General features: G+C 36.9%; 1 protein-coding gene across 4 annotated transcripts in view; it reads right to left on the bottom strand.

Moving 5' to 3' along the window:
* The window catches only part of arhgef28a (Rho guanine nucleotide exchange factor (GEF) 28a), a 92,395-nt gene that overhangs the window by 59,630 nt on the left and 7,842 nt on the right, over positions 1 to 24,923 (bottom strand). For all 4 annotated transcript variants that reach the window (XM_053485677.1, XM_053485680.1, XM_053485679.1 and 1 more), the window contains exons 2-4: positions 20,862 to 20,913; positions 5,738 to 5,888; positions 3,128 to 3,613 (exon numbers count right to left, since the gene is read on the bottom strand). In XM_053485677.1, coding sequence (XP_053341652.1) covers positions 3,128 to 3,613; positions 5,738 to 5,888; positions 20,862 to 20,894 — 670 coding nt within the window. In that variant the 5' untranslated portion in view covers positions 20,895 to 20,913. The remainder of the gene's footprint in view (positions 1 to 3,127; positions 3,614 to 5,737; positions 5,889 to 20,861; positions 20,914 to 24,923) is intronic.

Below are 24,923 nucleotides of genomic sequence, written 5' to 3'. Positions count from 1 at the left end.
AATAGCTACCTTAGGATATAATTACTTCAGCTGTCAAGATACGATCCTCAAAATGTAAAGTTTCAAGTCCAAAACACTTTGATTAAACATTTAAGATTATTTTATTATTATTATATTCTTTTTTTATTATTGAACAAAAAGACATTTAAATATTTTTCTAAAATTTACTGTGTGCCAGGAGAAGAATATTGGGAATCCATTTGTCTTGTTGAAACAAGCATGTTTTTGTTCTCTTATCAGGAGAGGACAAATCAATAGCACAGGCACCTGAGAAAAGCAGAATGTACTGTATGGGCTCTGTGTGTTTGAAGATGCAGTTTCCTGGTGAGCAAGTCGGTGTAAGAATTAGAAAAGAAAACAATCCCTAGTCTTTACTGATACTCATATGCATGTGTAAATTAATAACACTGTGACAAAGTTTTGTTAATGTATGTAAAGGTTTAATGTCAATTTATGTCATATTTTACTTCATTAACATGTCTTTTCTAAATGTTTTGATTGTTCTTTGATTGTTCTTGCAAAAATATGATTATAGTGTTGGAAAGTGGTAATATTGATAATATTTTGGGTGGATGGAACAGATCATCTGCATTTAAGAGAATAACAAAGAAACCTTTTGGCTTGTATTAATGACTTAACTAACTAACTAGAGCACCATATGTTTTAGAGTTGCTAGTCTTGTCAATAAGGTTACTGAAACAACAATGGCACTGGGCAGCACATTGGAGGATGTTCTACCTGGGCTAGCCAACGTAGTAGGGAAAACTACAGGAATAAATTGTAAATACAGTAAATAAACCTTCATGATTCCTCGTGGCACCGGCTGCTTTAAAAAAACAAAAGCTGAACATGGCTCTGTTTTCTTCTTGCTACCGTCCTTGCTAACATTCTTGGGACCCATGGTGCTATATCTTCTCTAAATCAGGCACAAAATGCAAAATAATAATAATAATAATGTAAACTCGCTTCACTTGGCTTTCTCCTGATGCAAAGAACAGCTTCCAAACATACGTGTAATTTAACTGGCATTATGTTCGGCCGTAAATGCTGCGTATGTCGAGGGGAAATTGCTTCCAGAAGTTCAGTTCTTAAGGGAAAATTCATGAGGCACGGTGTTCGTATGCCGAGGTAGCGCGATATTGTTTGCTAGATCGTCTTTGAAACAGAAAAATTTCCTGCCTTTGCAAATCTGGCTTACTAAAACTGCAGTCACCTTCAGAAAAAAATCTGTGCAGTAAATCGTTTTAAAACCTTGGGTACAAACTGGAAAGGCTTTCATACAAATGTGATTGTATTAATCTTAATCTATGCTTAATGCAAACAATAAGTACTGCCAACAGTAACAAACAGTCGTGCAAACAGTGCGTCACTCTCAGTGTTTTACAGCACTGCTTAAACACTTTACATGGAAACCCACACACTTTATATGTAGTGAACAGAACTTACACATTCCATATGTAGTGAACAGAACCTACATATTTTATATGCAGCACCTATGGGAGAATATTATTTTGTTGAGTGATCAATAAAAGTATTTAGATTCCCAGGCGGTTAACAATTACTATAAAGAATATTTCCACAACCGGCCTTGTGACTTGTGTACATCAATAACAAACACACACCCAGACCAGGTGTGTAGGTGTAGTGCTGATGCTGCGAATATTAAATCCATGTGGCAGCAAGAGCACAAGGATACCGCCTTGAGAAAACAGTTATTCTGTACTGATGGAAAGTAAACTTCCCACAGCAAACAACTCATCAACATGTTTTGTAATTCATTTGTTGATTTGACTTCAGTAATCTGAGAAAACTGTGTACCTTGGTAACTACTGGGTTTACATAAACACTGTTTACTGCTGACTCTGGGATTCGATTGCTTAAAGCAATATTGGGAAAGATAAGCGTTCGAATTGAAGTAAATGTAATGTGAGATGTAGTAAAGAATAAAGCCTGTGAAGTATTGCACATCAAGCTGACCTTCTGCAGCACTGATAAGTTGAAGAGACAAGCACTTAATCTGTCATTTTGCACTAAAAAATCCCTGGGTTATGCAAGAGGTCATATTTGCATTCTTTAGTCATAGTTAAAGGTATAACTAAAATTAATTATAACTAACTATGGCTGCACAATCAGAAGGATTTTAAATAATGATCTTGGGCTTTTTAATAAATAAAAAATTAGTTCCTTCTTATTTCTTATAATAGGCTACAGGGGTTTAGAAAACATGCATTACCCAAGATTAAATATATATTCGTTTAGCTATGTTGGCCAAGTCGAACATACATTGATAGATTTTATTTAACATCCAAAAAGTAAAAAAATAATAATAATAATTTAATTTACCTCTACAGAGCGTGTCGTTGCCACATCAGCGACTGTTTCATGCAACAAAAATTACGTCAAGCCAAGACATGAGAGCCAGACCAAACATTACTTTCAACATAGGGAAGAGGAGGGAGTTTACATTTTACATTTAGGCATTTGGCAGATGCTCTTATACAGAGCGCCTTACATTTTTATCTCATTACACATCTGAACAGTTAAGGGCCTTGCTTAAGGGCCCAACAGTGGCAACTTGGTGGTTGTGGGGTTTGAACCTGGGATCGTCCGAACCGTAGGCCAATGCCTTAACCACTGAGCTACCCCTGACAGTTTGATTAGAGAATTCAAGAAACCTATAGAACAGTCAGTAATTCCTGATTCACTCATCTGCTCTCCCTTCTTTTGACTTATACCATCAAACTCTGCTGTCAAAATGTGGCAGACCAAAAGGTCCACATCACCTGCCTGATCTTGCAACAACTTGTATTCTTAAACACCCGTTAGACATTTCCAGACTTAATACTGCAAATCTCTACTTGCTCTGCTTGCTTCATCTCATTCCTCCCCAAAGAATTTAGGATATTCATGCAGTATAGGTTTGTATCCTCCTGAGGTAGGTCGAGGTCAAAAGCAAAAGTTAAGCTGTGTACTATCTACAAAGTAAATGTCTGTCGGTTTTTTAAGTTGGATAAGCCTTTTTATAAAAGAGCAAGAGTGTTTCCAGAGTGTTTTCAGTTTAGATCTCGATCCAGAATTAAAAAAAAAAACTGAGGTTTAATGAAATGTACCAGTGTAACGCTCTCACCTTGTGGTTTCTGTGACTTTTGGCTGGTCCACTCCAGGAGAGAGTACATGTTTGAAACCGCCTGTGTGATTTTCACATCAACGTCACTGCACGTCTTTATGATACATCCTTCACCAGGATCAGGCACCCAGCATTCAGGAGGTTCTTCTGGATTGTGGCTCCCTGTTTTTTTTTTAAGTGTATCTAGTCTTTGGCTAAATTCAAAACATTCTTTATCTAGACTTGAGGTCCCATGCTGTTTATTTACATCAGAACTAGTCTGCTCTGGCTGGTTATTCTCTTCAAGGCAAAATTTCCTCTGGATGTCCAAATGCGTGCTGGAAGTAAGGTTATCGAGGTCAGATATGAGAAGATCAGCCACTTCCTGTACAGCATCCCGTTTGTACTCCAATGAGAGTTCTTCAGACACCAAGATTGGTTGACTGAAGCTGCTGCTCTCGTCATAGCAGTACAATTGTACAGACACCTTTTCCGCAACATTGTGACCTTTAAAAAAAAAAAAGAGGGGGGAGGGGGGTTAAAAACTCTACAACATACAGTATAACAGTAGGTCAAATTAACATACAGACTCACTTACCTATTCATTTATTTATTTTAAACAGTTATACTGCGTTCGTTTAGGAATTGGGATTTTAATAGTAAGTGCATATTATTAAGCAAGACAGGATTGTTTCCTCAGTATAATTAGCTTTCTAACATTGTTCCTCCCTCTTTTTCTCACAGTGTAATGTGGTACAACAACCATGCTCATTTTTCGCAGAGGAAATGACTCAAATACACTGAGAAACTAATCATAATCATTATTTTAAATGTAAAAAATTTTCATCCTACGAGGAAAAAAAACAATATAAAAAATCTTGCATTTATATTATATTATAATTTATTATGATAATATTATTATGTGCTAAAATCATGCAAATATGGGCCAGAAGCTTCAGGTACAGTAAGTTTCAAATCTACCTACAAAATGGCATGATTGTCGGTGGACAACAGCCTGCTTTGAATATTTATATAACTGGAGATCTTTTGGCATTTCCACACAAAATAACCTCTAGAGAAATGTGCAATAAAGAAAAAAAATATTCCAGCATGCAGCAATTCTGCAAACGGAAATTCCTTGCTGATGAGAGGGGTCAAGTGAAAATGGCCAGACTGATTCAATCTGACAAAAAAGGCTACAGTAACTGAAATAATTACTCTGTACAATTGTGGTGAGCTGAAAGGTATCTTAACACCTGGACCAGGGCTGTTTAAATCCAGATTGGTTGAATCAGCAGATTCAGAAAAAAATGTGCTGTGCACTGGCTATCTAGGCCTGGATTTGAACATCCCTGACCTAGAAACTTGACGCAACAGCATATGACCAGGCAAGCTTTAACATCTATCACCCAAGAACAAAGCGTTAAGAAGGCTGAAATAAATGTAGCATTGTTTGATGAGCCTTGATTCCTGCTGAAGCACACAGATTTTTTCATTAGAAGCATGAATCCATCGACCCAACCCGCCTTGTGTCAACAGTCCAGATTCGTGAAGGTGGTGAAATGGTTTGGGGAAAATGGTTTGGGTTTTCTTAGATCACTTTGGTCCCCTTAATTCCAATCAATCATGACTTGAATGTTACAGCCTATTTTGGTATTGTTTCTGACCAACTTATATCCATGAGTTCAGTGTTCTTCCCTGCCCTTTTCAGTAACTGGAACTGATTCCAATAAAAAACATTTTAGCCCTAGTAGAACAGAAATCTAGTAGAACTGAAAGTGCAGGTGAAAAAATTTTAACATTGTGTGGAATCAATGTCATGCATTGAAAAATTGGGGGCAAAAATCGGCCAAGCCTAATATTATTATAGTGTTCCTGAGTGTAAATGTGTTCTCTGAGTGTAAGTACTAGGGATAGGAATCACCAGGAAAGATAGTGACACAATATCTATCTACAGTACAGTGTAGGTGCCATTTCGATTTGTATTGTGTTTCTGTAATAATCATGTTTTTTGATTCAGTACAATTCCAAACGAAACTTATTATGCAAATAATCGGAAAAAAAAATTCCCTCATCTCTAGTAAGTACAATAGAAACTACAAAAACCAAATTCAAGCATGCAGATTCTAGACAATCAGAATGTTATACAACAAAAGAAAACTGCATACAAAGACAATTATCTATATATGGGTGAATCCCTGATGTTTTGGCTGGTTGTTCATGGGAAGATTAAAATACTGGAACATACCTAAGAATAAAAGGAAACAAAGTACAATGTCCTGCATAGATGTGTGGAGCAAGATGCCCCTACAAGCATCTCTAACCTTATTCAAGGTCAAAGAAAAAGACTTTGTATTGTTATTCACTTCTATTAGTTATAAGGGTGCCAATAATTATGACACCCTGCGCCAGCTTTTATTGGATCCACCACAACCGTTCCCTGAAGAAGAAAAAAAATCACTGACTAAAGACGAATAAGTGAATACTACACTGTTCAAAAATTCTACTGCCTGCCTACTGCCATGTTTTTAATGCATCACTGTCTAAGTGGTAATAATTCTAGAGAGCCCTGTACATATAATGAACTTGTTATTGGTGATTGTTTAGTTATGATGAGATGACAAGACCTACCAGGTATGGTGAAGCTCAATAAGCGGCTCTCTTCCTTCCTCTGGGCTGTGGTGACATGATGGATACGAGAGCCTTTTAATAACACATAATACTCAGAATTGTCCTGAACAGACAGATGATCCTGCAGCACTGCACACACTTCCACCTGACCCTGAGAAATAAAAAGAGACAGAGCAAAAAAATATGAAAACATATATTTCACTCAAGAAACATTTATAAATGTCACAATGGAGAGATTCAAAATCCTTGACTTGGTCTACACATGGATGGCACAGTTACTGTTTTATCCAGTATCGGAGAGCTGGAATAATTACATACACATCATGCAACAAATACAATAATCTTAAATGTGCATGAAGGAAAATCAACGTTTACCCAAAAATGCAGTAATAGAGATATGCCTGTGTAGGTAATTATTAATTAAGTACGCTAGTGTCATCATAATAAAAAAAATATATATGTTTTGAAACCGATACAGTCATTCAAGTTTTGATATTGTTTTAAAACCTTCTCACTGAGCCAGAGGCACTAAATGTCAGCAGTGGGGGAAAAATGGGTTCTGGTGATAAATTTGTAACAGAAAAGGCCTAGTGAGTTTGTGAGATACCGTATCTAGAAAGGATTTTAATGAGACTAATTAAGTACATCGTTTTCAAGGACTAGATTAAGAATAGCAAGTGTCTTTGATGGAAAAATTTAATATAATATGATAAAAAAAAATTAATTTCTGTTTGCAGAAAAACACTGCAATAAAAACACACATATATATATATATATATATATATATATATATATATATATATATATATATATAAATGTTATATATAATATTTAAATATACGCTAGTTATTATACATATGTGTATTTCACAATTTTTTATATGTAAAATCTATTTTTTTTTATTTTATTTAAAAATAAAATTTACAGATTCATTACACACAAAGTAAAATATTTTGAGACTTTCTTGTTATGGTTTACACCACATAAGAATCAAAAATCTAATTCAATTAAATTTCATTTGTATAACGCTTTTAACAATTGTCACCGTCACAAAGCAGCTATACACAATGATAATTATGGAAGTTTTTATGAAATGTTAATGTGTAAGAATCAAAATGATCAGATTGTCAGTGATGAGCAAGCCGAGGGCGCCAATCCACATTGGGGTGATAACAGATAACTAGCCATAATGAGTCAAAAATGACAAGACAGTAATCAATGTACAGTATTTACAATACAGAAATCTCCAATTTCTGAAAAGTTTGTGAATTTATACACTAAAAACTTGGTCAGGATTCATTCAGCACAAATTGCTGCAACAGTGCAGCATGGCATGGAGGCGATGAGCCTGTGGCACTGCTTACCAAAGACCAAGTTATCCCCTTTGCTTGTGTACTTTTTCTTACCACGCTCTTCCTTTCCATAAATATGTTTCAGCAGACTGTTATGGGAGAAAATATTCAGTTGGGTTTGTTGAAATAAAAGAGAAAATCTTGAAACATGCAGAGAATACATACAGTAATAATGTATGTAAAATAAAATCAACTACCAAAGCAGAGATGCTGCTTTGTTAAAATAGAACCACAGTATTAGCCAGACCAAACAGAGATCCATACAGTATAGAATAGGATCAATTAGATGAAAAAGCTGGTAAAGTGCTGTTGTTAAAACTAGAGTACTGGGGTATTTTTTAATGCCACATTATTATACACAGGCGAAGAAGAACATTAAATTGAATAATAAGGCAGAGCTTATAAAAGTATTTTTTTAATTGTTTTTATTTTTCAACCATTTAATTTTTCTTATATCATGTTTAATTTGATGGTAACAAGACAACAGGAGTGTTATGACTGTGAGCTTTCCTATATATCTGAAATCAAGCCTTGGAACAGGACAGAAACGCTTTGTGTACCTCCACTCTGAGTAATACAGACATTCAACTCAGATGAAATTGAAAAAAAAGCAAACATACTTTAGACCACTGATTTCATTTACAGGACCCTGGATCAAAAGACACACCTTGTAAATGGTGAGGGGAACATTACTGCAGACTGAGAGGTTTGTGCAAGACAAGGCTCTTTTCACTTTCTCCCCATGTTCTGCATAAAACCCTCTTTTGATTTTTTTCAAACTACTTCTACAGCCGTCTCTCTCACTTCCTGTCATTTAAGGGGCCCCTTTGCTATAACAGTGAATAGTAAGTAGAACCTTCATAAAGGGGTAAAGAACTTTGTTAGGTATGGGAATGGGTAAGGAGTAAGGACTTTCCTCTTTCTGTAACTCAGTCCTTCAGATAAAGTTGAATAGTAAGCCAGGGATTCTCAGTGCTCCAGTCCTGCATATAAACCCCACACCACCAAAAGCACCACTGCATTTACAGTACTTTCCTCTTTTTGTTCTTTACATTACTTTATATTGATAAAACAATTTCCTTTCTCCTTTATTTAATTAATTCATGACATGTTTTCCACACTTTCCCAGCACTTAAACATAAAAAAACTGATAGCGAGAGATATTAACAGAGAGGATTTGTCCTCACCCAGTCCACTTGAAACACCATCACATGTACCCTATCTAATGTCCTATCTAAAGGGATGTTACTTGCCATTTAAAGTAAGTTAAATCTAGCTTCAGTGTATAAAAAACAAAAAAGAAAAGAAAGAAAGAAAGAAAGAGAAAGAAACCAAGAAAGAGAAAGAAAGAAAGACCGATGGGAAAGATAGAAGAACAGAGAGACAGATATTGCCAGACAAGTCAGAAGTTGTTATATGGGTCATTTATATTTCTCAGGAAATAAATATACAATTTGTAATACAAGTACGCTACATTTTTAACTTTTTGATAATAATTAACATTTTACCAGTTAATTCCACCAGTGTGCATTTTTGATGATATTGTTTTATGAAATTTCAGTTTATGAAGTAGAACAAAGTACAATCAGAAAATACTATGGTTACTGTGTGTGGGTGTGTGTGGCATTCCACATGTTCTGCATAGCTGAATGGCTTTACTCCAGGTTCTTACTTCCAAAAACTTGCCAATACTGATTATCCAGCATGGCCCAAGCGTGCGTGTCCTGTGACTGACTGATATCTCATCCAGGGTGTGTTCCTGAGATAAGCTCACAATCCACTACAACCATGAGTGAGGATAAAAACTGTTAGTCATGATTGAATAAATAAATAAAATGGATCTGGTTAATGACTTCACGCTTCACCCTGACCTTTAAAGCCCAGGTACTGAGTCACTTCCGAATCACAATGAAATTTCAATTAAATTAAATTCAATTTTATTTATATAGTGCTTTTAACAATGGTCATTGTCTCAAAGCAGCTTCAAAAAATGAAAGAAATTAATTTAAAAAATAATAATTAAAAAATAATAAATAATAATAATAAATTGTATATGTGAGAAAATTGTGTCTAGATAATAATGAGATGAATGAATGAAATGTCTCTGATGAGCAAGCCAAGGGTGACGGTGACAGTGGCAAGGAAAAACTCCCTGAGATGGCAATAGGGAGGCTTTTAACAATTTACAAAATTAACAATTTAAAAATCACACAAATAAAAATACATTGTAGAAGGGAAATAAACATTAGGTTCAAAGAACTGGCTGAACATAATTTTGCCCTAGAGAGATGTGTTAACCTATGCACTAATGCACATTTTCAGTAGTGTTGCTCTTCAGTACATATGCACGTACTGTACAGTAGGTGAACAATCAGCCTACAGGACTTCCGTTAAAGAGCAGGTGTTTGGATATAAAGCACTTGTTCCATCATCGGCTGGCTTTAAGAATGAGCAGGACGGACGGCTGGAAGGACACGACAAAGTAGAAGATGATGCCTTACAAGCCTGTTAGGCCCAGGAAGCCCACTGTAGTCACAGAGATGCTGCAGTACTCACTGAGGAATTGGTGCCCTCAAGGTTGGTGCTCTACTCCATCCAAATCTCATTTCAAGTAATTGAAACGAAACAGCTTCCTGTTTTCGTATCGTTGCCGCGAGGCATAGAGAGAGCTGATTGGCCGAGCTCTCTCAGGGGGGAGGGATGAGAGGTACTTGCGCTCCCACATTAATCACGGCTCTACAGCCAATCAGGGGCGTCTGTGAGCTCGCGCACACGGAAGGAGCGGCTAGCTAGTGTGTTACTCCACCCCTAATGGTGCGTGAGCAAGCAGTTCAAAAAGATGCGGTCGCCCCACCCCCCCAATGAAACCTGGATTAAACAGGACGAGTATGTAGCTCTAAATGAAGCTAGTCCTCCTGGAAAATTTCAGTGATGCACCCACTGAGAAACCTGAAAAAGCTCTGGTTATAGGAGACTCTATAATGAGGCACATGAAATTAGCTAGACCTTTAGGGGCGCCATCGGCAGTGGTTAGGTGTATCCCGGGAGCCAGAGCACCGGACATAGCAGGTAATCTCAGGGCTCTAGGAAAGCATAGGTTCTCTAAGATAGTAGTACATGCTGGAGCTAATGATATACGCCTTTGTCAGTCAGAGGTTAGTAATAATAACTTTATAGAGGTGTTCAAATTAGCGAAGGCAATGTCTGATGACGTAATATGCTCTGGTCCTATCCCAATGAGACGTGGTGACACAACTTACAGCAGGTTATGGTCGCTGAACCGCTGGATGTCCAGGTGGTGCTCTGAAAACAACGTGGGCTTTATAGATAATTGGAACACCTTTGAGGGCAAAACTGGCCTGTTAGGGCGGGACGGTGTCCATTCCACTCGGGAAGGTGCTGCTCTCATTTCTTGTAGTATAGCTCATAGTCTCAGAAGAGGCCTAGTCAATCGGTGACAATCCAGAGCCCAGGCCAGGGAGCAGACAGACAGGCTAAACCAACCGTCTGCTAGCTGCATAGAGTCGTCACTCAGGGGCAGTGGTAAAGCGCTCGCCCTATCATCCTGAGATCGCTGGTTCGAACCCCGGGTGATGCTGTTTTCCTCTCACAGCCGAAGGCATAGAGAGAGCTGATTGGCCGAGCTCTCTCAGGGGGGAGGGATGAGAGGTACTTGCGCTCCCACATTAATCACGGCTTTACAGCCAATCAGGGGTGTCTGTGAGCTCGCGCACACGGAAGGAGCGGCCAGCGCTTTTTATCATTTCACTAATTATCATTTACAGACCTCCAGGGCCGTACTCTGAATTTCTCAGTGAATTTGCAGATCTCCTCTCAAAACTAGTCGTTTCTGTAGACAAGGCGTTAATTGCTGGAGATTTTAATATTCATTTTGAGAATCTGGAAGACCCTGTGTGTAGAGCATTTATGTCCATACTGGACTCAGTAGGAGTAAATCAGTGTGTAGTAGGACCCACTCATTAAGCAGGTCACACTTTAGATTTAATAATATTCGAATTGAGTATAAGAAATTTATTTACAACTCCCTTGTCTGAAGTTATATCAGATCACTATCTTGTCTCAATTTAAGTGTGTCATAGTAATAACGTATGCACAGCGCCGCGCTACCGTATTAAACGTACATTCACATCAACTACCACACAGAATTTTATCAGTAATCTCCCAGAACTACCAACTTTGATTAGATCATCGTCTGACCCCACAGAACTCGATCAGGCGACTGAATATTTAGAGTCAACATTTCGTTACACCTTAGATAATGTAGCTTCAGTTAAAAGAAAAATTATTAGAGATAAAAAACTCGCTCCCTGGTATAACGATCATACACGCACTTTAAAACAGACCAATCGGAAATTAGAACGTAAATGGCGTCAAACTAAACTGTTAGTATTTCAAAAGGCATGAAAGAAGAGCATCCTGAACTATAGAAAAGCTCTTAGTGTAGCTAGATCAACATTTCACTCCACTTTTATAGAAAATAACAAAAATAATCCTAGATTTTTATTTAATACCATAGCCAAATTAACCAGAAATAAGACCACTGCAGAAATCTCCACAACAACATCGTGTAATAGTGAGGACTTTATGAACTTTTTTAATTATAATAATTTAAATATTAGGCATAAAATTGAAGCTTTTAAACCAAACAATGTAATTTATGCTGATGTTAATCTAGCCATGTCAGATCGGAACCTAGAATACTTTACTCCCCTTGAAGAGAATGAACTAATTTCACTCATCTCTTCTACAAACACATCAACCTGTATACAAGATCCTGTACAGACACATTTTCTTAAACAGATAGTACCAGCAATAACAGAACCCCTGTTGATAATTAACTCTTCACTCAGCATTGGGTATGTTCCAAAATCTTTTAAATTAGCAGTTATCAAACCAATAATTAAGAAGCCTGACCTCGACCCCTGTCAGCTGTCCAATTACAGGCCAATATCAAACCTCCCCTTTATCTCCAAGATTCTGTAAAAGATAGTAGTACAGCAACTATGTTCATATCAACATAGAAATAACATACATGAACTGTATCAGTCAGGATTTAGGCCTCATCATAGCACAGAAACAGCACTAGTTAGTAGTCCATGCATCCCTCATGGTTTTGCAAAGATGGTGGAAACCAGAGAGCCCAGAGTAAAGCCACTCAACCACAGGGAACAGAATAAAGTTTAGAATCCAACTGGGGTTCTTGGTGGTATAAAAGGGCACAGATACGTACTGTACCGCCATTCTGCCAAATTGGCAACTTGATTCAAGAATTGCAACATAAATTCCTAGTCTGTGCAACATGTAATTCTTGCTGTGCTAATAATGTTTTAACACATTTAAGAAGACCGTCTCCTAATTTCCCCCCAAAAAAACACTCTAGTGTTAAGGCCTCCTAACAGTTCATCACCAGGAGTGATTGATAGACTTTGGAGACATCTAACCCAAATATGGTTCTTTCCACTTCTGTAGAGTGTATAAATATTCATATACAGGTACAAACAATTTCCCTTTGGTAAGGCAATACAAAAATTAAACATAAAATAGAAATAAAAATGTATGCACACATGACTATGTATTTAATAAAGCTAGCAAGTGGCCCTTAAAAATGTTCCAGACTCCTACTCTAATCTCATTAAACCTCAGACGCACACATATGGAGTTTGCTAAAGTCATTGGAACTGATTGAAAGTGGGATGTATTGCCAGATGGAGAGATTTAAAATCGAGCTAAATCACCAATAAATGTAATTATAGTCATGCAGAAATTTTGCAGAGTAATGTACTGAATGCTTGCGAATAAGCCATTTTGCTTCCAAAGGCCCTTGTTAGGAGACTTGGCATTAAGAACCTCTGTCAAGTTCCAGGACACTTATCAGCAAATTCTCACTGCTTTTGCCAAGAGAGTCATCCTTAGATGTTCTAGCAGGACAATAATTCAAAGCATTCTTTTAGATCCAGACAAACATAGCTCTCAGACCATAAAATCTTTAGCTATTCAGAAAGTTTTAAAAAATTACAATACCAGACTCTCATATAGACCTCAGAAAACCAAAATAAGCAGTTCTCTACTATAGCACCACTTCACCGGCTTTGGTACTCTGTTCACTCAGATCACTAAAAGATAAAACCCTGGGAAATGAGAGGTGGTGACTGAAAAATCAAAAAAGACGTGGTGTCGATATACAATTTCTAAGCTTTACGCAGCACATGATTCATTTTTCAAGAAATTCACAAACCTCAAAACGTTAATCTATATTTGTTGGTTCTGTTGTGCCAACTGAGCAAAGTCTAAATAAAGATTGTATTCTTACTCCCCAAGTAAGACTCAAAATGTAAAGATTACCAAGAAAGTTTCTTCATGCCCTTCACTTGTTAAAAATGTGCACAAGATTGGAAATAAAAATAAATAAAACATCCCAAGCTTTACAAAGAATTAAAATGATGAATCTGTTTACATGTCTGTTTACTGTTACATGTTCTTAATGCAGATACTATTGGTAGTGAGTATGCAGAGCAGTTTAAAGTCTAATTATACTGTAACATCTTCCTGTTTAATAGTACAGGCACACTTCAAATCTCTCTCTGCTCCCTATGCCTTTACTTACCACTTGAGGAATGGGTCTGTCTACCCAGCTTTCAAGAAAATCTTTCAATCATTATACTGTGGATCTCATAAAAGAAACATTCATTTTAGTCCAGTTACCTTCGCTATTTATGGATGCTACATAACAAATAGCAGACATTTCAATTTCATGCAATTTAGTAAAAACTGCTGGTTTTCAAATCACCAGGAGCACAGAATGTAATGGTCACAGAGGTTGTCTGAACCAGAAGGTACATTACAATTATAGGAAAAATCACATTCCCCAGCCTCCCAGGAAAAGTCTATGCCAGGGACCCGGGCAGAGAACTCCACCCAAAAGCTAAACCTATGAGTCAGGAGGAACAATGCTGCTTCTACTTAGACTATGCAACAGTGGACCAGTTACTTTTTCTTGCGCAGCAAAATTAGGAGTTTATGAAAATATGCAGTTTCACATGCATTCTTAGGGTCTAATAGAATATCAGGAGACCATCAAGAAGTCTTCTCCGGGTGTTAAAGTTTAGTACCTTTCACATTCTTGAACATTTTGCTGCTGATTATAAAGGTTCAAGTTTTAATTTTTCTTTTTAAAAAGAGTGATGGAAAAAGAAAACATGGCATTCTCAAGACCAGCATCTCTATCCTCAAGCTGATGACTGAAAGAAAGTGGCCATGTGTACATACAGAAACAAAGTCTCCACATGGTAATTAGAAAAGAAAGGGGGAAACTTCAAAATTTGAAGTTACATTTTTAATTATTCACTTATGTTGTACTGTTTACCTATTAACTGTAGAACTAATGTTATGAGGTATTGGCTACATTTAATTACAGTAATCATGTTCAATTCAGTTGTAAAGCTGCTGAATAAAGGTTGCCAGTGGTATTACTATTACTCAACTTTTTTGTTTAATGGTTTTGCCAAATTTCAACAAAATCAGGGGGGAAAACCATCTCAAATTGGGATATTTATAAATTTGTAATACTTTTAGAATAAAATCACATTACAAATCAAATTTGGCCCATCCAATCATTTATACCCAGCTTTACTCTCTAATGATGTGAAAGCTCAGAAATACAATACTGCCTTAGCATAAAGCTGTGGTCATTGAAACACTCACTCAGAAGGATGTCCTGTTTCAAAACTGCAAGTGCTATGAATAAAATTACAGATCACGAATTCCCAGAATTAGGTGTTATACATGGTCCTTGAGGAGCCTCGTATGAACTTCTAAACCTGTTGTAAATGCAACCCTCAACTGAAGGAGTGGAAAAATAATATTAAGACTCCAATTTTTGATACTACACCAAAGTGAGGTAAAATTAAAAAAAAAGTAAAGCACGTGCAATGTATAAATCATGTCCCCAGAGTACAACATCTTCTTTCTTTGTTTTTGTAGAATATCCAATAACAACTTTTATTTTGCTTATATTTTTTTTAGCTTAAAGGGTGACTAACTCAGACTAGGTAAAAGATTAATAGGTGCAATTACACTCTTACTCTAATACTTGGCCTTACATGAGTCACAGTGTTCCACACAAGCCAAAGCAAATGACAGAAATGACAAAATGGATCTTCCCATGGATTATTTGTGTTTCATTCATAGATATCCATCTCAAGTTTCAAGTCATAGAAACAAATGTGCATTGTGCAAATGTTATTATTATTATTATTATTATTATTATGGTGAATTAGTAACAACAATCTTCAGTGCAGTATTTATCATAATTCAGTGCACTATTAATTTCCAGGAAATTTCTTATCTAAAGAGCTAATAATGGATATGCGACATAAAGAAAAGTTAAAATATTTTAAATGGCCCAGTAGTTAGATATCACCATATCAGAAATCTCAATTATGCCAAGTACTTTTAAATTCTCATTTATCTTAACCTCTAAATACTCACATGACTAGCTGTAACTCCACTTACCTGAGAGAGAAATATTATGTTTAAACAAAAACATTTGCATAGTACATTACCAGGCAACAAACTGACAAATGGGTACTACAGTACTTCCTTTATCATGTTTGTTCATGTCAAACAGACAGGTTCACATGCTTAGCACTTTTACTACTGAGATAATCCAAAGCTGCTTTTAGCCTCAGCATTTTCCTAGATTTGTGTAATTCATATTGGCTCACTGTTAGTTGAGTGAACATATATACCAACCGTCTGGGACAAGCAGACTATAAATCACAGTTGCCAGAGGAGACACACATAGGCTGTTAAAATAATGGACACCAGAATATGTTTTTTCTTTCCTTCATCCAACAGCAACAAAAAGAAAAAAATATTCTCCTCATTGACCTTCGTAAAAGAAAACTTTTACAATTTTTTTAAAAAGTTTGTTTAAACCTAACATGCTCCAACTGGTTCAAAAATGTCCTGGTGGAACAAAGCGTCTCAAGGCTGGGGTATGCACTACTTTTTATAATCCTGCCACCTAAAACATTAAATGAAACTTCAAAACATATTTTTTAAAAGACAATTTACAGACATGCACTGCTGTGCGAAAGTCTATGTACAGTTAAATTCTATTCTATTCAATTAGTCTGCCTCAAGCAAAGAAAACAACTAAGGAGATGTGACTATATAAAAAACAAATTTAGTAGTTTCAGCACATAGACTGTATAACTTTATATAGAATAATTGCATTATTAAAATCTGGAAAGATAGTGATAGGACTAAAGAAAAAAATTGATGAGGCAAATCAGGTAAAGAAGGCTTTAACTTGCTAAGACAAAGAATGGAACGTGGAGCATTGGAAACCCACACCAACACCCATACCAAAAGAAATAAATAAACACATTTAAAAAATGACTTTGTTGTCTCGAAGCCCAGATCAAAAAGAGGAGGGCTGGGCACCTTCAGCAACCTCATCACGTAAAACCCCACCCCTGCTACAGAAATCTGACGGACAATGTGTTCAACAGCATGGGAGGAAAAAAAAAAGTTTAACTCAAAAGCTGACAGAAATCTTGTGAATGTTTTACATCAGTGAATATTCTACTTGACTAAAACGCACAACACACACTCAGACAAAACACTTGAGCTATTGAATATTCAAGGACACCTGAAACCGTTTAAACCCAATATGTTAACCATTTGTCACACACCGTGCACACACACACACACACACACACACACACACACACACACACACACACACACACACACACACACACACAGAGTACTTTTTGGACTATTTGCCTATTGAGTCATAAATTATAGTTTATAGCAAATTTAATCAAAATATCGACTGACATTATGCGATGCACATCAATAATGATGATGATGATGATTATTATTATAATTTAGATAATATATTTCTATAGAACTTTTCATGTAGACACATCTCAAAGTGCTTTAAGTCTGGAATTCCACAGGGAATTCCACAGATGAGCAGCAGAGCAAAAGGGTCTGTCTTAAATTGAATACGTTTTGGGCCTTGGGGGGGGAAAGGAGCCAACTGGAGCAGCCAGCAGTCCTATGGATGCACTGGTGATGTCTATTTGCAATTAGAAATATTCCCAACCATTGGATAGACAAATACTACATGTTAAATCTCTGCCCTTTCATTTGCACCTTCTTACAGTTCTTACAGCCAGACTGAAACTTCATCATCACTACCCTTGAAACTTATTACAGATGATAGGTGGTGACAATATGATAATGACAAGCAGCTAGTACAGCATTTATTCAACTTGTATACTGGATATTATTTTTAGGTAAATGGTTTGCATATAATTAATAATATTTACATTTGTCATTTATAACTTTTAAGCCAGCATGACCTGGCAACCAGTTATTCAAATTGAATGAATGAAGAAATAAAAAAAATGCATTTTGATGTTCACAATAGCTATGCTTTGAAGTTCACGTTGCCTTATTGTGACCATTATGACTATTATTCTCATTACATCATAAAACAAAGGGATGTAAAAAAAAAATGTTTTTTTCACAATAAACAGATAACATGTTCTAAACAGATACAATAGTAAGATATTTACTTTTATAAAGATAAAAAAGAAAGACTACTACACATTGTGTAACCTTAGTGCCTGCCTGGTCAGGGTTTACTGCGGTTAAAAAGGTGGCTACTAGTTTGTTTAGATTTTGGAAAACACAACTACAGTATCATCATTCTTTAAAAAAAAATACTGCATCTTACTTTTTTTTATTATTAACATCATTATTTTAACATTAGCATCTAACTGGGTGAAAGTGTATGACACAGTCTAGATTAATGAGCATCTTATTAAATTAAACAGCATTTCAATTCAGTTTTCCTAATATCCTTGCCTAAAGATCCCTAACCTTAATTAAAAAAAAAAGACAATTGTGGAATTATTCCATGACAGGACTGGCACTGTTATTTAAGGGTAAATTGTCAGTTTAGAAAAATTAATGCTGGATTTACTAAAAACTTGTGTACATTAAAAATGTTTTGAAGATCTGAAAAATAATCCCAAAGTGTTAAATGCTGCATAAATGTTTACAATAAAATGTAATAGTTTTATATCTGTAAAACCTCTAATGTCTTTCAAGGCTCTCTCCTTTTATAATTTACTAGAGGTTACCCGCGTCTTCTAGCCGCGTATATATGGTCTTTACTGGTGTCTCTGCCTACATGCAGATCCTGATGCCTGTGTGCTACCATTATCTGTGAAAGGAGTGTGTGGTCCCCACGCTGCCCAATGTTTGAGCTGCCCCTACGTCTGTCCTGTCGCTGTGGATGTTTTTTAGTCAAATCCAGGGTTTCGTGGCCCTAAACATGGCCTGATGTATGCGTTTTTATTGCAGACGAATCTGCCTACTGTAATCCAAAGAGAAATGTCTGTGGCATGATCACAGTATGATGTAAAGGTTAAGGATGAAACTGCCGACCGTTACAGTTGGTAAGGGACACCTGTGAAACGCTTAGAGCATGACATAAAAGCTGATAATTGCATGTGACTGACTACCTGTGCAAACAGCACCGACCATGTATACCTCTTGCCGCGCGCTGCCCAAACAAACAACAGAATTTCTGTCTTATATATTGATGTCAACACCATCAATTCAATTCAATTCAACCCATTCTGAGGCAACTGAAGAGATTGTGCCAGCTTCAGTAGACAAAGGCCAACCCTGCGAGGATCCTAAGGCATCCAGAGAAGGAGCAGCTTCAGCTAGATTCTGCTTCATGATGGTTTGGATCTACACATGCTGCTCCTGTGCTCCTGCCCTCTGCACCTGCTGACTCATCACTGTGCTGAACTGGACTCCATGTTAACTTAGACAACTTCTGTTATACTAAACTTCCAGCAGCATGATGTCATTATATAATTCCTGTTATCCATTATCACCCAAATTGAGGATGGGTTCCCTGTTGAGTCTGGTTCCTCTCATGGTTTCTTCCTATTGCCATCTCAGAAAGATTTTCCTTGCCACAGTCGTTGACACCCTTGGCTTGCTCATCAGGGACAATCTCGTTATTATCTAAATAAATTTTTCTTAATCATATACACTTCTGTAAATTTTCTTTTCATTTTGTGAAGCTGCTTTGAGACAATGACCATTGTTAAAAGCACTATATACATAAAATTGAATTGAATTAAACACCATGAGATGTGTGGATGGATTTTTCATAATACCTTAGAGGAAGCCAATTTTTATCCTAATTAAATACTATTCAAAATGTAATTTTAAAATAGGTATATGACAGTTCCAAAAAACACTTGATTATTAGACAAAACCTATATTTTCAAGAACAAAAAAATTTATATTGTGTTAAAAAAATCCTGTAATGCACTGAAAAGGTTGTCATTTGTATAAAAAATGTTACAACTAGGAAGTTGCTCCAAAAGAGGGTGCTCCACACCTCACTATTCAACAATATATATTACAGCAATAATAATAATAATAATAATAATAATAATAATTTAAAAAAAATGTTAAAAAAAACAAACAAATTAAATACATTTTGTCCCAGTTCTCAAGATACACACACTATACCATATATATGTATTATGGTTACAAAACTCCCAAATTCATTAGTTTGTTTGTCCTGTTTCATTAAGAACACAGGTAAGGTAAGATTACTGTCATGAGAGTGTTTATTGTGGATAACCTAGCCCTCATGTTATATCTCTGTGCACAAAACATGCTATGTGAGTCCAGGGTACATGTCTTGGTATCAAATATAATAAAAACTTTTTGTGCATTTTATCTTCACACACTCTTACAGTATGTTCCATTTCATGCTTCAGCTTGGTTTAAAACATAAGCAGACATCACCAGATGGTTAGGAGTTGCTAGGACTACCATTTCCAGGCTACAGAGAAGATTCCCAACAAATGGTTCCACTGCTGATCTCTCAAGGTCTAGAAGGTCAAGAGTAATAACACCAAGGCAAGACAGACTAACTCAACTTTGTGGTTTTGAAGGAAAATGCTGTCATTACTGCTGCTGGTAATCCAGGGTAACACACAGTAAGCCATCAGACTATTCAAAGACAGTTGACCGCACCTGAGCTTGCTGGGAAAGCAAGGAGGCCGCATTGTCTTTCAATGTGGACTCTAGGTCGCTGTCAACATCATCTGAATTTTGAGTTTCTGGCACTGATTGATTTGTATATAAACTCAACGCTTTTTTATGTATTTGTCATAAATGATTTTTGTAAGAATGTGAATGGGCAATGTTTCCACGCAGAAGTACATATTAAAAAATTTTACCGATATGTTCCTCTGACTATATGCACAAATTCTTTTTTTTTAAATCACAACTGCTAAATGTTGAGGGTACGCACAGACTCGCGCACGCACTCACGCACGCACAGAACCTGAAATAAATGATATTTGTCAGGCAGAAAGAATGAAAGGACAGATCCCATGAGGATAAAGGTGGAAAAAAAAAATGGATAGAATTTCACATAAACGAGGGAGAGGTAGAGCAAAGAAGAAAATGAGCAGAAACACATGAGAAATCTAAATATACAATATCTACAAACAGTGTGTGAGTTCATAAATAAAAGCAGTGAAGCAAATGATTTGCATGTTCAGTAAAATCCACTATTTTCGTTATTTGTCATTTTGTGTATCTCTACATTTAACTAACGAAATAAAGAAATATGAGATGCAGACTGAAGGAAGCAAAAAGGTCTGAGCAGGTCTGCTTCTTATACTCACAAAAACAGGGACCTCATCTCTGTTCAGCTCCATTAGACCATTACACTCTAATCTGCAAAAAAACAAAGCACTTAGTTTAATACAGGCCAGAGTGATGGAAATACATGTGTACACACATACCAGTTCAACCAGACACATCTGCAGCAAACCAGTCTGAGTGTAACACTGCCCAAAACCATACAAGCAAATCGTGCCTCCAATACAATACACCCCTATACACACTCTTTCTCTCTCTCTCGCTCTCTTTCTCTCTCTCACACACACACACACACACACACAGGTTTAGGAAAACATTGAGAAGACAAATGTCCATTCACTAAAAACAAAACATGACATTCAACTGTGGAGAGAGAGGAAAAGTGAGCAAGAGAGAAAGACAGACACAGAGAGAAACAGAATGTGTGTGAGAGAGAAAGAGAGAGCATGTGTGTGTGTGTGTGTGTGTGTGTGTGTGTGAGTGAGTGAGTGAGAGAGAGAGAGCATGTGGTTGTGTGTGTGTGTGTGTGTGTGTGTGAGTGAGTGAGTGAGTGAGTGAGAGAGAGAGCATGTGTTTGTGTGTGTGTGTGTGTGTGTGTGTGTGTGTGTGTGTGTGTGTGTGTGTGTGTTTGAATGAGTGAGTAAGTAAGTGAGAGAGAGAGAGTGCAAATACTATACACAAGAACAAAAGGACTATACTGTAGCTGAGCTCAGGACTGTAATTTGTTAAGGGGAAGATTCAGAATACACCACTGGCTAGTTTTACGCACTGGAAAAAAGCAAACATCTAAAGTACAAGACTTTGCAATTAAGAATATAATAGTGCTCAGAGTGCTGCAAAAGTCCGTAAGTAGAAACATGTTGAATGCTGGTGAACCAATCAGTAGCCCAGGAGTCTGGAACAAGGGTTTTTCTGTCTAAGGTTATTACTGTTTTTATTTGCTCATTTCTTTCTTTCTTTTGTTTGCTTTGCAAGACCAACAGTACAACTAACTATTGCTGAACAACTAATAAAAAAATTAATCAAAAGCGACATTCAGAACCTCGACATAATCTTGCCCATGTCAATTATTTTATTATTATTAATATTATTATTATTCGATAAATACTTTTTTCTTTTTGTTCATGTACTATCTGCTTAAAAACATAGTTCAGTCTGTGACATGTAAACAGCTTTAATATTTGAGCATATTTACAGTATAAATTGTCAGTAAAAATTAAAATAATGAGTCCTTAATCCCTTTGCATGTTTTACCAAAATTCCCAATTTTCCAAATTAGGACTCGGCGGCCACGTCTCCCTGAATCCTGCACATACCCCCACGGAACCTATATGAAAATGGTTTCAAATTATAGGGATCTGTTTGGTACCAGGGCCAAACAACTTTGCTCACCTAACTCGTTCGTTTTTTTTTCCACCTGGAAGACAGACAAAGGACTCAAAAAACTCTACTACTTTGTAAAACCCTATTCAATGAAGAAAAAAATGGCCCTGAATTCCCTTAAAAAATCCTTCCAGACTGTAATGGAGTTTGCAGAATAGACACACTGAAAAAAATGTATTTGGACCACTGGAAAAACTGGTATCCTGTGCTCAATTTTGTAAAAATACACATAAAACTTGATACTCCACCACTTTAAAGTCTTCGTTAAAGGCTTCAGGCTGGTGGTAGTGGTGTAGTAGTGGTGTGGGAGATATTTGCTTGGCACTCTTTGGGCCCCTTGGTTAGCAAGTGAGCATCATTAAACGCCACAGCCTACTGTACCTGAGTATTGTTGCTGATCATTTCCATCCCTTTATGACTGCAGGATAACATGCCATTTCATAAAGCTAAAAACTTCTCAAACCGGTTTCTTGAACATGACAATGAGCTCACTGAATTAAGTCATGTTTCCTGGCACATCAAGATATTCTTTTTTTGCGGTTAATAATCAGGATCAGAATCATGAAAATAAATACAGACACATTATTTTAGGGTTATCCTCAGTGTTACACTTAATATTATGCTGAATCCTGGGCATTCAAGTGAGAATGATTTATGATGTATGGACATTTGAACATCTCTCATTTAGAATCACACATACTTCATTTACTTTTTTTTCTGCTTTAAATGAACAAACATCCTGTTCTCAGCCACACCATCCATGCTGCTACAAGCTACAACTTCACACTTAAGAGATGAATCATTAGAAGAGACTACCAAGGCATGAGAACTATATGACGTTTTGTTTTCCCCAAAACTGAAGCACAAGGACATTCCGTTGACAACTGTAACTCTACACGAGGCCTTTGCATGCATCCACACACCAACTCATTATTACTTAATGATGATGCAGACGCAGATAGATATCAACACCACAGGTGGAGAAATCCAGGAAGGTCATGTAAACTTACACACATTGACACATACACACCCACAAAGAACAACAGTGACTGAGAGAGAGAGAGAGAGAGAGAGAGAACTAATGAAAGAAAGCTAATAAGACAAAAACTCGTTTTTCACTTCAACTTCTGACATAAACTGTAATTACCATATGACGCTGATTTCCACTGAGAAACTTTAAACTGTAAAAATCATTAGTAGTAAATCACAGTACGGGCACAGTCTTTTAGGAGTTACTAATATTTTTTGTGGCTACAACAGAAATAACAAGAAAAATATTATATTTGATAATTGTTGATAATAGACCAGTAACCTGAATTAGCATGTTAAATTCAACAGTGGTCTAGTACACATTCTTTCATATTTATTTAAGGGTAAATCTTTTACACCATTCTTTTCAAATAACGCACTTTATTGTAATCTGAAGAAATATTTTCATGAGATAAAGAGGGTAATTCAGTCCAATTTAGTTTTAGTTGTTAGCACTATCGTCTGGCACCACCAGGGTTTTTAGTTTCAATCTTGTCTGTGCTCTGTGTCTGTAGCGTTGCATGTTCTCCTTTTGCTGTCTGGTTTTACGCTCGAGTACTCCGGCTTCTTTTCACAGTCCAGATACACACAGTGTAAGATGAATGGTATTTCCAAATTAGTTATAACATATGATGAAAATGTCTGCTTGTGCCCTGTAATGGTTTGGCACCCCAAACACAGTGTACCTCACCTTGGACCCCAAGTTCCCAGGGATAGGCTCCAGGCCCCCTGACTCTACACAGAATAAGAGGTACAGTCAAACCTTGGATAGCGAGCGTAATGTGTTACAGCGGCATGCTGTATATCAAAGCGAAATTCGCCCATGAGAAATAATGGAAACTCTGACGATTCGTTCCACAACGAACAATAAAAAAGATTAATACAAAATACAGTGGAACCTCCGATTCCGAGTAACGCGGTTTACAAGTGTTCCGCAAGACAAGCAAAGATTTTAAATAAATTTTGATTTTAAAAACGAGCGTTGTCTTGGTTTACGAGCACCGAGTATCATCACGCATGCGCTTCTTGTTTTGACCCAGAGCGTCACGTGATCACAACTGAGCCAACGGTTTTTCACTCTCTTGGGCTGTGGAATCGTCTCCCCTGCTGGGTCTTAGTGCTCGCATGTACTGTTTACTACAACACTGTGACCCCTAAGAAATTCTCAATACAGAGGTTAAAAATCTACTTTCTTCCTCATTATGGTGTGTGTGCGCGCGGAGCGTAATTTGACACTGTGCCGGCTGTGTGTGTGTGTCTGTGTGTGTGTCTGTGTGTGTGTCTGTGTGTGTGTCTGTGTGTGTGTCTGTGTGTGTGTCTGTGCTCCCCGAAGAGACTCGCAAATCTTTTCAGTGGTAAGGTGCTGGTTCATTTGTTTGTTTGTTTTACTTTACAGCAGTGATTCTGTTAGTCTGCACTCACATGAGTGTCATTAGCAATGTTTTTTGCTAATTCTCAGATAAAACAGTGTAGCGGGAGAGAGACATTGATTTCTGACCACTGTTTACGGAAGTGTAGTCCAGTGTGGGAGATGCATTGTGGGTAATGCAATCCGGTGTGTGTGAACGCGAACGTGAGATGTAAGTTAGGATATAGAGCCTGAGTTTTGTTCTTTAGTAGTTTTTTTGTTGGATTTAAGTGTAGGATCCACCCGAAAGTTAACCTGACTATGC

This window comes from Clarias gariepinus, chromosome 24, assembly GCF_024256425.1.
Source record: "Clarias gariepinus isolate MV-2021 ecotype Netherlands chromosome 24, CGAR_prim_01v2, whole genome shotgun sequence".
Taxonomy (NCBI): domain Eukaryota; kingdom Metazoa; phylum Chordata; class Actinopteri; order Siluriformes; family Clariidae; genus Clarias; species Clarias gariepinus.
The sequence above is the reverse complement of the archived record's forward strand: the minus strand, read 5'-3'. Positions and strand labels throughout refer to the sequence as shown.